This window comes from Batrachochytrium dendrobatidis, assembly GCF_000203795.2.
Source record: "Batrachochytrium dendrobatidis JAM81 unplaced genomic scaffold BATDEscaffold_9, whole genome shotgun sequence".
In the NCBI taxonomy this organism is placed as follows: domain Eukaryota; kingdom Fungi; phylum Chytridiomycota; class Chytridiomycetes; order Rhizophydiales; genus Batrachochytrium; species Batrachochytrium dendrobatidis.
In genome coordinates this window covers 643917-660634 of record NW_006281107.1, presented here as the reverse complement: position 1 = coordinate 660634, position 16718 = coordinate 643917, and the positions used below count along the sequence as shown (strand labels likewise).

Sequence of the window (16718 nt, the reverse complement as noted above, 5' to 3'; positions counted from 1 at the left end):
TAAAAGCATTTGTTAAATTTTCATTTGATCATCTTGACTAAAAACAATTGAATTCAGTTTGTCAATTCAGTATTGTCAATCATGATATTCAGAATGCATATGCTCGCTCATAGACATTCGGCTCAGAGAATTAAAATTCCCACTGGAATAATGAGATTGCAATCTAGACAATTACTTACAAGCAATCAGTCTGAAAAGTACTGCATGGATTTAGTCAGGTAGGGTTCCAATGACTTTCAATACAAGACTTGTGGATTCTAGTCATTTGCTATTCATTAGTTGATCAATACTCCCATTCAAATGTATTTTGCACGGCGCATAATAATAATATTTTTTGAATGTAATATGGATACCAACCACTAGAACGCATGACTATGAACAGTTTCTAATAACACTTTTTACGCCCGAATTTGCTCGTCAAACTGTGTGGGCACTCAAGGCATTCAATGTAGAAACAGCTATTATTCGGGATGCAGTAACAGATGTAAATATTGGATCCATGCGAATACAATGGTGGCGGGATGCCATTGAAAAAACGTTTCAAGGATCTGCTCCAAACCATCCAGTGATGATGGCGCTGGCCAAGTCGCTTGAATCTACAAGACTTTCACGCATGTGGTTTACAAAAATACTTGCTGCTCGGGTGAGAATCTATGTTATTGATTATATTTGGCAGATCAAACTACATGTATATTGCTTGGGAAATTCCAGAACTGATATTTTAATAGGAAGCCAATCTGAGGGATACTCAGCACACTACTATTGCAGATCTTGAGGCATATTCAGAGAATACAATGTCGTCTCTTATCTATTTGCATTTGGAGGCATTAGGAGTGACAGATGTCAATGCAGAACATGCTGCTAGTCATAGTGGAAAAGCGATTGGGATCACCACTGCATTGCGTAGCACGCCATTTAATATATCCAAGCAACGGTTTTATCTTCCTACAGAAATCATGGCTCAGGTTGATTGTTCTCGACTAGTTTAAATTGAATTAGAGTTTATGTTACTGACAACACCACTTTTTATAATGGATAGCATCAAGTAGTCACGGAAGATATTTTTAGGTTTGGCTCCAACGAACATCTGTTGGATGCAGTCTTTACAATTGCTACTCGTGCAAATGATCAGATCCTGACTGCTCGTTCGTTTTCAAAAGATGTGCCCATAACTGCCATACCTGCTTTATTGCCATTGGTAAACTACCGTTTATCCCAAATATCGATATTCATCACTTTTATGCATACAAGGTTCATTCGGTTCTCCAAACTAACACACCTCTGCACATTAAAACATATAGATACTGGGCGACAATTATTTAACCAATCTGCAAAAGGCCAACTTTAATGTCTTTGACCCATCGCTTCAGAAAAAATCACTGTTTCTACAATTCTACATCTGGAATCTAGCTCGTAAAAATAAATACTAATTCGATCTACTAGTTTCATTGCTGTGATTTTAAAACACTGAATGCCCTATCAGATTTTCCATAATTGCCTATACAGATATATATGTTTTACAAAAAAACTAATTTAATGATGCTAGCAGGCTTATATTACAGCGGGATTAAAATACTCATGGTCACTAACCAAGTCCTGTTCTATCGTTTCGCACTTTAAAAATCAAAAATGCGTGTTTAATATGATGCTGTGAATAGACAGCTTTAGACATGATGCACTTACTTTTGTGATGGATTTGAGTAATCCGCGTAGATTTGGTTCGGCCATCTCGCCGGCTATCAATAGTTCATCAAGAATGATGTACGCCTCAACAATCCTATTTTAATCAAATGCATTTATGTTAATCTAGCAATAGGTATCAACACAACCACTGCAATGAGAAAAGAGCCAAGGAGCATACCCGTAGATAATATCCAGTTCACACACATTTCCAAAATCTAGAATAATCATGTCAATTGCATTTAAGCTTTTTGTAGATAATTCTCAAAACCATTTGATTGAAGCAAGACTGTTTTACATGCATCTAAAAGCTGGACGTATCTCTGAATTAACTCCAGTGTGACTAGTGGATCAATGTAGCAAGTCTAACAATTAGCATCCAGTACATCCACCAAGTTGTAGATTATCCAACTATCCTTACTTAGTTCATTATCATTTTCTTCAATGCCTATAACGGAATGGGTTTGTTAGCTGATAAACTTATTTCAGATGAGCTCGCCATTACTCATTGTACAATATACATGAACTTACTGGCACAAAAATACAAGCTTGCATACCGTTTATATATTAGACGAGATCCCCGGAAATCCAGGATATTGGACATTGCATTAGTACGTTTGAGTATCTGTGCCATTGTGTCGTTCATTATCTGAGACTTTTTACCAGAAGAAACTGTTTTGAATCTAAAACTCCCATGAAGCCAAATTAGAAATATGTTTTTAATGTAGTTGGTATTATGTATTGTCCAAGCTAAAGGTAATATGTGATAAAGTGGTATACCAGCATATTAATTTTATCTTTTAGAAACCCATGGTAGTGTTTTGGAGAATATCATTCAAGAAAAACGGTATTATCCGGTGTTCTTTCTATACTGCTCATGATGTTCATGTAGTATGTCAAGAATGGGGCTTACAAACGCTTTAGTCTCATTTTCCCGTACTTTGAGAATACAATAAAGTACTCAATCTACAGAATAGCACAATATCAGTATATGAATATGTCTGTATGCTAATTATAGGAGTGTGAATGAAAGCTTCATCCCTACTTCAATGCATCACTAACCATCTGGCTTTTGCTGTAATGCCGAGTCGCAGATTTGCAATTTTGGATAAAGTTGGAAACTTGATGAATGCGGGATCAAATACTCAGCCAACCTATCGGCCAATAGGGATCATGATTAAATCTGGCCAATACCTACAGAAATGTGTTTTAAATGTGCTTCTGAATACGAAAACATATTTAAATGTATGAGCATATTGTATCTGACGGAAGCAAAATCAATAAATGTTTCGTATTATTATCATCTCAACAATATCAAGACTGATATTTTCACATTAACCAGTGCAAAACCCATCCGATTTTTATACATTGTGCTTAAAGTATTTTCTTTATTAGACTAGCATCGCGAACACCAACATTGCTCATATCGACACTCGCATCTGACACCATAACACTATTCATATTATGAGCAACACCAACCGTTCAGATACGCAGTCTTGTCTATTAAACTCTACTTTTTACAAAGCGGGAACGCTCATTCCATTTGGGTCTCGGTTTGGAGCGGGATATGTAATGTACAACTATTCAACTGGAATGATTGTTCCCCAAACTGCTAATGGCACGATTCGGCTCGATGCAGGACAGGTATATACGGTCGAGGAAGCAAATTCAAAAGCTATGCGGCTATGCAAACTGCCAGAAGCCATTGGCCAAGTGAGTATAATTGTTTGGATATAATATTAAAATCAGTCGATATGTAATATTGGATACACATGATACAAATTGGCATGCAGCGACGTAAAACATATCAAATACGGCGCAGCTTAGCTAGGCATAATAGTGCGACATGATAATCTGCTACTATTTTCAAGAATGTTTATAGGCGTTGATTAATTTTTTGTATCATTAATCTGAACAGCCACGACGCAATTCAGACATGCCGCCGGGATTTTTCAAGAGTCTCACATTGGGTCGCTCCAGCAACCGTAGGCGATCTGATTCATCGGTTAATAATCCAGGATACAGTCGCAAAATAAGCAACTCTCGTGGATCCATCAATATGCTAAAGGCTGCAATGGAATCAAAAGACGAGGTAAAACCAAGCATCCAATGCAATCAAAATACAGACTACTAAAAATTGTCACGCGGTTTTAGGGGTTAGAGATGGACAAGTCAAAGGTGACTAATTTGGCTGGAAAGACGACGTCCGGAAACTTTGTATCATCAACTATGCCAGGATCCGATATGTCATTGGAGCAATCATCACCTGCAGCATTTTTTAGTCTTCGCAAAAAACCTAAAAAAGTATCAGCAGAGCCTGAACCTTTTCATGATCAAGCTTTCAAAGAGGTGGCAAAAAGTATGTTGGTTATGACCAACAGCCAGGCAAAAATGGATGATGAGCTAGATTTGGTGGCATTTCTTAAAGGACCTGGACGCGAGCGTGCAAAATCCACTACCTCGAATCGACCAGAAAGTTTAATTATAGAAAATAAGCTACCCACCTCTTCCAATAACGATTCAAATATAGATGAATCTCTAACATCTGTGGCAACAAGCGATCCCGGGATTGAAAACAGATGGGCTACAACTACTCCTAGAAGCCAGTATCCAAGCTCATGTAATTCGGCACACCAAAGCTTGCAGCCAACTCCCAATCAAGTCAATACTCCAACATTCAATGCAGATGCAACATTTTCGGCTGAAACCTATGGCACTAATGGGGATATTTGCAGTTCCAGTTCTGCACAAGATATTTCTCGACTATCCGCATCGATCCCTTATAAAGGATCAATCGGTGGTATTCAGATGATTGATGCAGAACCCCTTACACATGAAGGATATATGAAATCGGCTACATCAACTGGTAGTAATCTATATTTTAGATTGTCTGATAATATTCTTAGAGCATTTAAAGGTAGTGCTTTACTTCTATCTGGTTTGTAGACTGCATGAATTACAAGTGCTAACCTATCGCTATGATTGCAAATTTTTGTGGTGGTATAAAACAGATATTGATACTGTAAGTGATGCATGTGAATTGAATATTAGCATGCTTTTAAATAATATACTTGATAAAGGTTTGCACCATATATTAACCAAAGAATACATGATTAGTCGGTTACTTCAAAACCAATCATTGAATTGAAACTTGGCAATAGCTTTGCCATGCCTCTTCGATCCACAACAGATTTTGGGTTTGAAATCACTCATTCTGATGGAAAACTGCGGTGTTATCCTTCATCGTATGCAAATATGGTAAAATTACTTGTTTGATTGGGTAATCTCATTGCATGACAATAGAAATTGATCATAAAATGCAATGTTGGTAGATTATGTGGATTAGTACACTTAACACTGCAAGCTCAAATATATCAGTGTGGCATGGCCCAGCACAAGTTCCCTTGGAAGGTGCTTTATGAATATTTTTCATTATACTATAAACATGTACTGTTTTTGTCAAACAATTACTAACCACATGCTTTGTATTTAGACTATCATATGGACTTGTATGGCAAAGAATACCATGCACTATTGTCAGTTTTACGTGACGAAACAGGATTAACGGATCAGGCAGCCATGGATTTAGGAGCAGAAGTAATGAATGATGATTTGCCGCATAGTCCAAGTAGGCAAAGAAGTTTTGACGACCAAGGCAAAGCCATAATTATATACCAGCCCGATCCCGGTATTACAACTTTTTACTCGACTATGCCAGCTTGATCACATTTAAAACGCAATGCTCTGCTTACTATTATTTTTTGATCTGATGAATAGATGGAATTCAATCGCCCTTTCATATTGTGCAAGCCACAATTGAAAAGCTAGTGGAAAGAATGACTGACATATATGGACCAGGTACTATCATTAAACTATAAGTAGTTGATTGTCGAAATATCAATCGAGTAAAGATACTATTAGCTGAATCACCCGTATTGATAACATGTATGAGCAGATAAAGCATTTATCAGTATGATGCTGCATACCTACAGACATATTGTTAGCACTTCGGCATTTTTGAGCATGCTCAAGGCTAGATTGCACGTTGTTATACCTCAGGATGAAGAAGCTGGTGATGATCTGTTTAGTGTGAACTGGAAGATTGTAGTAAAAATAAGGTAATTATCAGTAAAATGATAACTAATTCATACTAGGAAAACTCTTTTATGTGCCATTAAACTGAGGCATTTGTAATATATTTGTTATAACCCAATAGAACGATATCGGTTGTGTATTTGTGGATCAAAACGATTTGGTCGCCCGATTTTATCTATCCAGAAGCGCGTGAAAGTCTAGAACAATTTGTTGCTGCAATTCAAGGGTCATTTGGTCCATTGGATTCAGACAAGGCACTCGAAAGCCAACATTTGAATGAATTTAAACTGCTAGCTGGTCACTTTCGGGGTGTCATTCGTCGGAGGGTAAAGTGCCATGAATACACTTGCTTTACAAGCCATTATACTTGAAATTGCCAAACTCATCCAAAATTAAAATGCCAAAACTTGAATTTTCTTTGGGGTATAGGAAGCTCTTTATGCTGCATACTCGCCTCCCCCAAGTGAAATAGCACCAGTACTCACGACATCCAAACTTGGATTTATAGACTTTGAGCCAGCAGAATTGGCAAAGCATCTTACATTACGGGAACAAGAGTACTTGAATGCCATAAAACCCATTCAATTTCTTCTCCGTGTTTGGTCAAATGAAAAAGATCCTATTATTGAACGCGAGGTTCGGCCACTCAACGATGCTGTCAATGCATTCAACACAGTAAGCCTACATAGTTGACTAGGCATGAGCCAAGCGTGTTGGAAGCTATATTAACATTATATTTCCATAAAATAATATATGAAAAGGTTAGTTTTTGGGTTGCTACAGAAGTGTGCACTCAGCCTGAAATCAAAAACCGAGCCAAGGTTATTGAAAATTTTATCAAACTTGCTAAAGAATGTCGCAAGCTCAACAACTTTAATACTTTAATGGCCATTGTATCTGGACTAAATGTTGTTGCTGTGAGTCGTCTCAAGGCTACATGGGAGGTGAGTCTCGGTGTGATGGTAGTACGATCAAAATGCCACGTTGAGTAGATTGTCAATGTACTTACAAAATAATGAATGTAGCTAACGGATGCAAAGCGTGTCCGACAACTCAACGAACTAGAAACTTTGATATCACCTACAAACAACTTTAGAATGTATCGGGCACTCGTTAACGACATTGAGGAAGAACCCAACAAAAATCGCAGATACTATGTTCCAATTCTATCACTATTTCTCAAAGATTTCTTGTTCATGAATGATGGTAATCCAAAAATCACCGAAAGTGGATGCATCAATGTGGACAAGCTACGATCCATGTATACGCGTGCAACAGAAATCGTTCCAGTGTCTAACAGCCGACAGAGTTCCGGGGTTGGCTCACCATCAACACCTATTCAACAGTATTGCAACAATCTCAGGGCACTTAAAGAGCCAGTGTTGTACAAGTACAGCTGTCTTTGTGAACCTAAAAATAACACGGGTGATGATTTACGATTGAGAGAAAAATGGATGGCACAGCAAAAACCGCATACCAACTAGCATTTCACCCAGCTCACAGGATCCTTTTTTCTGCTATAAGCATGTTATCTGAAGCCATTCATTCTATAAAAACCCTGATTTAGATAAATTGAAAGCATTTCAAGTAAATGAAAACGGTGATTCATTCTAGATAGAAGCAATTCAAAAAGAATAGATGTAAAGCTAGTAGAAAAGGTGAGATGGTGATGTAACTGTTGCCAAGAGATTAGATGCGTAAAATCAGTAGGCTTATTTCTGGAACATCTTCTTGATGGACTCTGTGCTGAGCGATTTGGGACGCTCAATTGGAAGACCGTGGATACGATCCCAAATGACACCAGACATGCATCCAAGAGAACGAGAAACGCCAAAGAGGACAGTGTAAAAGTCTTGTTCAACAAAGCCAAAGTGCTGCAAGTGCAATAGATTAGATAAAATATAACAATACATTCAACCAACGTTAAAGTTAAAATACCTGAAGAAGGACACCACTGTGAGCATCAACATTGGGCCATGGGTTTTTGGTCTTTCCGTGCTCAGTAAGCACAGCTGGAACAATGTTATACAGCTGCGATACAAGTTTGAAAATGGGGTCAGTAGGCAAATGCTTGAGAGCAAATTCACGCTGGGAAGAGTAGCGAGGATCAGTTTTGCGAAGAACAGCATGACCGTACCCAGGAACAACCTGGCCATTTTTAAGACCTGCCCAGATATACTCCTTAACTTGATCGTCAGTAGGTTCGAGGCCAATAGTATCTTTCATTTTCATAACCCAGCGAAGAACCTCCTGATTGGCAAGACCGTGGAGAGGACCAGCAAGACCATTAAGACCAGCAGCGAATGAAAGGTATGGATCAGAAAGAGCACTTGAAACAAGGCGGGAAGTATGTGCACTGCAAGCAAAGAAAATTACAAACATGATTGGAATTAAAGATATTGATTACAACTATTATGCATCTATGTTTCTAGTAGAGTATCGCAAAGCATACCTAACATTTCCACCCTCGTGATCAGAGTGGATAGTGAGATAAAGACGCATCAGCTCAATAAACTTGGGATCCTTGTAGCCAAGAAGATGCGAAAAGTTGGCAGAGTAATCGAGGGAAGAATCAACATTTGAAACTTTGCCATCCTTGAATGTATTACGATAGATACGAGCAGCAATGCTGGGAACCTTGGCAATCAAATCGTTCGCGTCTTCAAAAGTGTAGTCCCAATAATCAGATTTGGATGCACCCTTTTGGTAAGCCTTGGCAAAAGAACTCTCTTGCTGAAGGGCAGTAACGGCCAAACTAAATTGGCTCATGGGATGAAGGGTGTTTGGGCAACGATCCAGAATGTCTTCGACGTATGCAGGAATAGCAGAACGGGCAGCCCAGTCAGCGGAGAGGGCACGAACCTGCTCAACAGTGGGAATCTCACCCGTGACAAGCAACCAAAAGAGACCTTCAGGAAGGGGCTCTTCACCACCCTCAGCCTTGGGGAGAAGTTTCTGGCACTCGGGGATAGTGTAGTTACGGAAACGAATGCCCTATACATATTTATGGATAATAAGCATCTATTCCAACCAACCGGTGTATACCGTGTATAGAATAGATGCTCAACACAATGGTGGCAGTCAATAACACACCTCATCAGCGTCAAGTACGGAGCCTTCCCAGACCAAGCCTTTAATACCACGCATACCACCATAAGCCTATTGAAACAGAAAATTTCTCGGGATTATCAACTTGAATAAGCACATAAATGCACGATCAGATAATAAACTTGCCATTTCCACTGTGGTTTCGCCAAGAACTTTGGAGCCAAAGTTTTTACGGATTTCCTTTACTTCAGCCTGTTTGGCAGGAATGATTTCTACAAGACGCTCCTTGAGAGTCTACAAGTATGGTGGGTTCAATTACAACATGGCATTAAATTTCTGCATCAACAGACAGTAGAATCAAAACAAACTCAACAGGGGCTGATTAGAAAGGATAGTACAGATACAGTTTGAATAAAGATCTGGTTAAAGTGGTTGCATAGACATCCAACACTTTTAACAAATCAAAGTTTCCAGTCAAAATATGGCATGCAAACCCTATTCCAAAAAATTAATTTGAAGATCAAAATACAATATTGAGTTGATATGCACCTTGGGCTTGGCAGAAGCAAATGAGCGAATGCCAGTCGTCAATGCTGCATTAGAAAGACGAGAGGAAGCAGCGGAAATCTACAGTATTTAAAGTGATTGACAGTCAGTTATGAGTTAATGAGAGAAAAGGTTCCGTAATCAATAGAATGGATTTGAATTCAAGACTCAAGCCAGCAGCTTGTATTACAGCCAAAACAGCGTTATCCAAAACCAATTCATTTTTTAGCAATACATTGCATTAGAGTTGCAGATGGGTTGAAACTCAACTGTCGCAGAATGAGCAGCGGAACGAAGCATCTGTTGGATTTTCAAAAACGGATAAAACGAAGTGATCTGCGAGTTCAGGCTGTTAACTGGCTGATACACGTGACGAATAGCCAGTTTTGTTTGTACAGCCGTATTCAAGTTTTCTGATTTGACGGTCAATATTTTGAGTTGAAATAACTTTTTAATTCTTTAAAAACATTATAGTTTGGATTGAAACTCGATATTATAAAACCATTCAATTCATTCAATTCATTCTAATCCAGATATTGACTTGATGTTTTATACTCATCATCACGCTCTAGTTTAATCAAAAGAGTTTACAAAATAATAGTTTAATTCTCATGGTATTCACCATTGTATGAGATTGCTGATCACTTCATGTTCCATTTTACTTGAATACAACAGTGGTAATCTACTTCACTCACCATTTATAACCAATTCATGCTCTCAAAACCAAAGTATTTTATTTAGTTTCCAAAAACTCCCGAAACAAACGAATTGAAATCATAACCTTCCTCCTTGCGCGACAGCACGGTCTTCAGATACTCGACAATGGCCGGTGGAATCGCCCCCTTGTACAGATCTGCCTCAGTCACAAATGGTTTGTCAATAGCAAGAGTGCGGAACGATTCAAGCAGCTGCTCGGGCGTCGTCTTGTCTTCCGATAGGTTACGCATGTATTCAATAAATTGCTCAAACGAGACTTCATCTGTACCTTGCGAAACTTCAAGAAACGTTTTTTCAAACTCGGTATCTGCAAATGTTGTACCTTCTGACTGAAGTGCAGCTTTGAATTCTTCCAGCTTAAGAGTGTTGGAGTTATCTTTGTCAAAGTGCTTAAAGGTCTCAGAGTACTCTTCAAGTTGCTCAGGAGTAAAATTGGTTTTGGTGCGTGCCACCATCTGGTTCTCAATAAAGGCATGCTTTTTGTTCAGAGACTGGGTAAGCAGACCATAGTCAAACGATAAATCTTCAACGGTATAAATGGTATACCTATTACCGATTGATTAAAATGCAAAACATTGGGTTCGGTCAGTACAAAAACGCAATTGATTAAATAGCCATTAGTGTCACTGGTTGAAAATCGAAAATAGTTTTTCAAATCCACATACTCATTGTCGTCAATATTGGCTTCAACAAGAGCATCATTCAACTGCTTGATCTGAACAAGTGACTGCGCAACCGGCTCAAGTTGTCCCAACAGAGTCTTGGTCACATCAAGCTGCTGCTCAAGATCTCCCTGCAAAGAAGCAAGCTGATGTGAAATCACATTCAGAGAATCTTGCAGCGAGTTGGCCAATGTTGCATATTCTTGACGAAGCTGATCCTTGGACCTAATTCAATTGGAAAAATGAAAAGTATTGCCAGGGTTAAGTATGCCAGTTAAACATGACAAACTGTACAAATCATATACATAAAACACTTACTCGCGAATATAATGAGTAATGGCACGCTTGCGAGTAGCCTCAGCAGTTACAAGCTGATTCCAGTGACGATCAATGTCTGCAAGAGTGTAACCAGCAGGAGGGGTATAAGGTCTGAGATTATATGTTTTGAGTTTAGTCTGAATATTTCCAAGAAGCTAAATGATATTCAAAATTAAACAAGAACTCAGCAACTTGTAAATCCAATCTACAAATACTCTATGCTAAACAAAACTGAAAGTTAATATTACACTGTCCAATTCACGACGCTCAGTAATCCAGCCTCTCTTTGTAGTACCCTTGTATGTTTCAAATTCAATCAACTGACGGCGAGCATCAGGATAGCCAGAAAAATTGGCATTGCCCCAGGTAGACTGAATAGCACCAACTAAAGCAATCAGCTCACAAACACGACGTTCATAATCATTTTGCATTTCCCATGCTTGGTGAAGCACCTGTCCAAGCTGACCAACACGACGACCAGCAACACCAAACCTGTCAAGAGCTGAAAAGGCGTGAAAGTATTGAGCAACATAAGTCATGACAGAACGCTCATCGGGTTTGATCACATCAACAATATCTTCAACAGCAAATAATTTGGGGATGCCAAGATGCCGTTCAGCGATATCAAAGGCAAGCTGAGTGTTGGCATGTTTTTGTTTCTTATCCAACGCCCAGTAGTTGATAAGATCCGGACGATGTCGGTGAATAAGAGCACATAAGGAAAGACCATCCTGCCAGCTAAATGTAAAGTCCTTGATATGGAAATCGGCAGCATAAGGGGTCGTGCGACGTTGACACCACAGCAACAAGCCTTCTTTTGCAGTCAGTCCTTCTTCACTGATCTGGGAAATAGAAAATCGTAAAATGATGGTCCAGATCAGACCAAGAATCAGTTTTGGGTTGGAGTCGACAATGTCTTCAGACCCAATGTTGGTGAGCATGACGCCACGCTTCTTGATAAAGCTGAGCGCCGTATTCATGTTTTCAATCTTTTGAAGTCGAAGCTTCGGGTTTTTAGTGTATCTGCCCAGACTCTCGTCACCAATAATCTCTGAATACAACATTAGACCATGTTCAAATAACAAAATAGCATATCAAGCAGTTTTAATTATAAAAGCAACACTCACCAAGAAGCTGAATCAGATTTTCACCATTGGACAGATCGGTATCAAGATCAACAATAGGTGGGATCTCACGCTGTTTAAGCTGACTGTTGATCCAGTTGGTAAAGGCTGATGGGGAACGCAGGTGCATAATTAAAAAAGCACAAACATGTCGAGTTGGATTGATGTAGCAAGAAAATTGCAAAAATTGATGAAATGCAATTAGAAATCTCAATATTCCATTGTTGGACAGAAACCAATGTTTCCATCACCAATTAACAAGTTTCTTTAAAATATAGTTTGAAAATATTCAACAGCATACTTGGTCATGCATATAGATTGGCCAAACTAAATACGACTCACTTTTTTTTTGGATAGACTCCCAGTCACGGTCCATGACCCTGGAGTATCACGGAAACATGATTAGATAAACCATGACAGTTTACAAAGTATCGAGTTAATTTTGATATGACTCAAGCATTGATAGAGACTAATGTCGAGTATCAAGGAAAGCATATGGCAATGCTAAAGTGCTCACTAGAACACTAGCAAGAATGCATGGACAATATCCTGCCATACTAGACTCAACAAGCCTGCATTTATGAATGGTATCTAGCATATATACTGGAAATACATTTCAGCAGATGGCCAGAACACACTCATGAAGAGTATTGTATACATGGAATAATGCAGAAACCTCAATGCATTGGTTCAAGAATTAGCGGCGTCCATTAGTAAACTTGCAGGCTCAAGGGTCGAATCCATCATTGCGCTTCAAGCCTCAGCCAAATGCAGTTATAGCCAAGCAACAGCTACTTCCAAAACAGACAACACCTACCTAGCAGTATCCTTGACCATCTCTGCAGATGCCTTGGAGTATGCACTAGATGGAGAAGTGGACATGATTACAGATGCTAACGAGTTTGATGTTTTTTGAGGAAAGAAATGCGCGTCGAGATGCGACTCAAACTGAAGTGATTCAATCATGATTTATTTATAACAGTGTTGATGCTTTATCAAATCTTTATTTTATAGCTTTTGCTTCCTGCTTATCATGAGACTATATGCATTGGAATAAGTTAGTAGCTGGAGATTACAGGTCAAATCGTACTAGTCTTACCTTGTTCTGAAACACATATGTAAGCACGCCAGTAGAAAGTCCTTGCTCACGTAGCAAGTGATCATAGACTTTGTTCAGTTCAAGACCACTGTAATGATTCCATGTGCTCGTGTCGGCTGCCGTTGCTCCTGTATTAATGACACCCTCTGGAGGTTTGATCATCTGCTTTCCTCCGCGACATCGCTTGCATTTAAACGCATCATGCGTATCACTCATTGTTTGATCATTGTACTGGAACAGCTGTCTTAGTGCTTCTAAAGAAAAGTGTCGTTCCACATCTTGCTCTTCGTCCACTACACACGATGACAGTGACTGTTTGTGTGCTTGTCCTAGATTATAAATTGAAAATGAGTTTTGAAATAAATGCCAAAATGTAGTCATCTTAACTCTTGGTACATGGTCACTTACTTTGAAAAATCTTCTCTTCAATGGTGCCAGTGGCAATAAACCGATAAATAAAGCATACTTTGGTCTGGCCATCACGCCAAACACGAGCAAGAGCTTGGGCGTCATTGGCTGGGTTCCAGTCTGGATCTGTAAGAATAAGACGATTGGCACCAATCTAGATCATGCAAGCATGTTATTTAACTCGTATTTGAATCACACATGTAAGCCAGTTTATATCTTGACCTACCAAATTGATCCCACAACCACCAGCTTTACTCGAAAGCAAAAAGATGAATTCAGGTTGAGTAGGGTCATTGAATCGATCTACAAGCTTTTGTCGTTTTTGAATGGTCATGGTACCATCCAATCGACAAAGCTGCCATTTCCTAACCCTGCACATTTTCTCGATCGCATCCAACGTTTGAGTGTAGTTGGAAATCAGCACAATTTTATCCGAGGATTGGGCACTAGATATTCAAAATATTAGTCTACGCTTTCAAAACTACAGTTGAATGGCATGAGTATCAATAAGGACAAATCAAGCCTGTCACATACTGCATCTGGCAAAGCATCCGTTCTAGCAAATACATTTTTCCAGAGTATTCTGGTTGGCATTCTTTGAAACTAAATTCTTTTGGAATCCAGCTGTCTTCCATGTCATCTCTATTAAGAAGAATAGGATGATTTACAAGCTTCTTGAGAGTTGTAATGGCTTGCAGCGAACTAGATCCTCCACCCTTTTTTCCACCTTTTTCTGGTTTCTCGCCTCGTTCTTTGGCAGCAAGCTTGTTCATTTCTTGCTTGGAAAAATGACGATATATAGTGGCTTGCATCTCTGATAATTTGCAAAACACAACATACTCATACTTGACTGGCACTAAAAATTTGGTTTTGGGCGTGTTGTCAAATGATGCAAGGTAAGAATTCGAGCTTAGGCAATACAATGCGATTATTGAGATGACTCCAAAACATCAAGATACATACAATACTTGGTAAGCAACTCAGCCGTACGACGAATAATGAATTTGTTTGCAGTAGTGAGCAGCTCGCCTAGTCTCTCCTCACTGGTTTTTCGATCCTTGTCAGATGCATCAGCATCACGACCTCTCAAAATAGGCAGCTCAAATTTTTTTCGAAAATCAGCTTCAGAGCCAAGCACATCAGGAATAGCAAAACTGAGCAAACTAAAGTATTCGGTCAAATCATTCTAATTTGGAAATATTGAATATAAATGAGAATTACTTGGTAGAAATATATTTACTCGACATGGTGACAAAACAATACATACTTGAATGGGAGTTCCTGAAAGAATAACACGACGTTTGGCTTTAAGCTGGTTAAGTGAAGTATAAGTAAGAGAGTCGCCATTTTTGAGCCGATGTCCTAGATGTGCCATTAAATAAGTCACAAATGAGAATAGTGTTGGACCGTCAATGAAAAGCAATTTAAAGTCTCATGGGAATACGGTACCTTCGTCACACAAAAGTAAACCAATTTCTGTCTTGACCAAAATTGGAGTGTAAATACGCAATGTTTCATAAGAAACAATCAATACTAATTAAAGCATGTGTCAATATGAGATTAGCGATTTGAACACAAAGCCACATCACTACAAGGTATTCAAGCGTAACAACGTACCTGGATTGACTACTCCACGACCCTTTGCAGCTACAAACTGCTCAATGTCCTTGGTAGTTTGCTCCTTTGTTCCTTTGTTGTCACACGAGTATGGACGAACTCTGTTTTCTCCAAGCCATTTTTTTAATTCGTTGGCCCAATTCTTGACAAGACTAGACGGACATGCAATGATTGCCTATGTATTCATTTTGTTGGCACAATCGTAAATTTCAAGCTTGAGCCAGGTTACAAAATAAAGTATACCTTTTCAATCCACGGCTTTCCTGGTATAGGTGATTGTCTTAAAAGAGTCCAAAGTAGAGCAATGCCTAATTGTAGATGTTTAGTACAACAAATACAACCATTGATTTAAAGTCGTATTATACACTTACATTGAAGCGTTTTTCCAAGACCCTGTGCAAGCAAACCGAGAGAATTTTAAACCACTGTCAATACAAATAAATCACTTTAAAGACTTTAACAAACTCACCATTTCATCTGCCATGATACAACCAAAAGCGCCAGCGACTTGCTCTCCGGTGGTGCAATTGTAAAGAAACTGAACACCTTCAATCTGATGAGGTCGTAAAACACGACCCAAAAGTGGATCGACAACAACGTGCACCTCACCGACAGGACCTTTTCCTCCAATAGCAGTAGATTTGAGTGCTTCCAATTTGGCGGCTTCGGATAAAATAACTTTTGGTTCGTACAGTATAACTGCATCTGGCTCTGTAGGATCATGCAATGGTCCAGATAGTATATTTGTCTTGCGTCGAACACCCAAAGTAGTGCCAGAACGCACACCACTTCCAAAATTCTTGGTAGATTTAGCTAGAGTTGGAACCTGATATAGCAGCAATTTAAAGCCCGTAAAGCATAAAACAAGGATTAATGAAATGCATGAAAATTTTCATAATGACAGTATTCAAGCTCTTGCCTTGAATGGTTTGACAATCATGGCTTGAATGGCATCCTGGTCAATGGTTCGCAATGGAAGTGGGGCTTGAGGGAACACACACATGGTTGATACATATCCCAGATTGCAACTGTTATCTGACCTGGACAACAACCCCAACTTTCTACCAGTAGTCAAACGACCCAATTCCTTGGTTCCTTTGTACAGCTTCTTTCTTCTAGCAAGACCAAATGTGACTGTGGATGCACCAGTGCCTTTGATCCCAAAACTGACGACAGATATCCTCTGTGATGCACCATCAACGTCATATTGGCCACTTCTAGTTGTGAGTTTGTTCCCGGATGGAAGTTGCCGTAGTCGTTTTGAAGCCAGTGTCGCTTTACTATAGTTTTCATCACTGTAGTCACCATCGTCACAGTCTTCATGGTTGTCCATGTAAACATCACCTTCGTCTACTTCCATTGTGTTTCAGTACAATACAAACCCTTGAATTCAAATCAACACTG

The 16718-nt window shown here is 39.1% G+C and overlaps 6 protein-coding genes across 6 annotated transcripts; 2 read left to right on the top strand and 4 right to left on the bottom strand.

Annotated features, from left to right (window-relative positions):
- Nucleotides 1–204: 204 nt before the first annotated feature.
- On the top strand, nt 205–1430 carry BATDEDRAFT_90173 (uncharacterized protein; the record flags this gene model as incomplete). Its single annotated transcript, XM_006680503.1, has 5 exons — nt 205–218; nt 364–643; nt 729–965; nt 1040–1198; nt 1302–1430. The coding sequence occupies 5 exons, from the start codon at nt 205–207 to the stop codon at nt 1428–1430; spliced, it is 819 nt and encodes a 272-aa protein (XP_006680566.1).
- Nucleotides 1431–1623: 193 nt separating this feature from the next.
- BATDEDRAFT_12684 (uncharacterized protein) lies at nt 1624–2646 on the bottom strand (the record flags this gene model as incomplete). Its single annotated transcript, XM_006680193.1, has 6 exons — nt 1624–1777; nt 1862–1898; nt 1979–2023; nt 2102–2128; nt 2212–2363; nt 2594–2646. Coding segments are annotated over 6 exons (468 nt in total), but the record flags the coding sequence as incomplete, so codon positions are not given.
- Nucleotides 2647–3144: 498 nt separating this feature from the next.
- Nucleotides 3145–7259, top strand: BATDEDRAFT_90061 (uncharacterized protein; the record flags this gene model as incomplete). The annotated part of the gene is made up of 13 exons (XM_006680502.1): nt 3145–3393; nt 3599–3772; nt 3835–4597; nt 4692–4702; nt 4798–4938; nt 5013–5091; nt 5174–5368; nt 5458–5538; nt 5636–5798; nt 5897–6101; nt 6205–6450; nt 6537–6719; nt 6801–7259. The coding sequence occupies 13 exons, from the start codon at nt 3145–3147 to the stop codon at nt 7257–7259; spliced, it is 2949 nt and encodes a 982-aa protein (XP_006680565.1).
- Nucleotides 7260–7359: 100 nt separating this feature from the next.
- BATDEDRAFT_20166 (citrate (Si)-synthase CIT1) lies at nt 7360–9680 on the bottom strand. The gene is made up of 7 exons (XM_006680228.1): nt 9640–9680; nt 9373–9450; nt 9010–9117; nt 8869–8934; nt 8228–8769; nt 7714–8131; nt 7360–7649 (listed from the first exon to the last, which is right to left on the bottom strand). Exons 1-7 carry the CDS (start codon nt 9667–9669, stop codon nt 7488–7490), a joined length of 1404 nt encoding a protein of 467 aa, XP_006680291.1. The 5' UTR covers nt 9670–9680; the 3' UTR covers nt 7360–7487.
- A 402-nt stretch (nt 9681–10082) lies between these two features.
- BATDEDRAFT_20161 (uncharacterized protein) lies at nt 10083–12572 on the bottom strand. Its single transcript, XM_006680227.1, has 6 exons — nt 12533–12572; nt 12194–12298; nt 11315–12117; nt 11067–11221; nt 10752–10973; nt 10083–10632 (listed from the first exon to the last, which is right to left on the bottom strand). Exons 1-6 carry the CDS (start codon nt 12564–12566, stop codon nt 10107–10109), a joined length of 1845 nt encoding a protein of 614 aa, XP_006680290.1. The 5' UTR covers nt 12567–12572; the 3' UTR covers nt 10083–10106.
- A 690-nt stretch (nt 12573–13262) lies between these two features.
- On the bottom strand, nt 13263–16146 carry BATDEDRAFT_12619 (uncharacterized protein; the record flags this gene model as incomplete). Its single annotated transcript, XM_006680187.1, has 12 exons — nt 13263–13618; nt 13698–13851; nt 13924–14143; nt 14232–14388; nt 14425–14553; nt 14661–14883; nt 14965–15059; nt 15147–15230; nt 15315–15489; nt 15558–15622; nt 15686–15707; nt 15784–16146. Coding segments are annotated over 12 exons (2043 nt in total), but the record flags the coding sequence as incomplete, so codon positions are not given.
- Nucleotides 16147–16718: the final 572 nt, after the last annotated feature.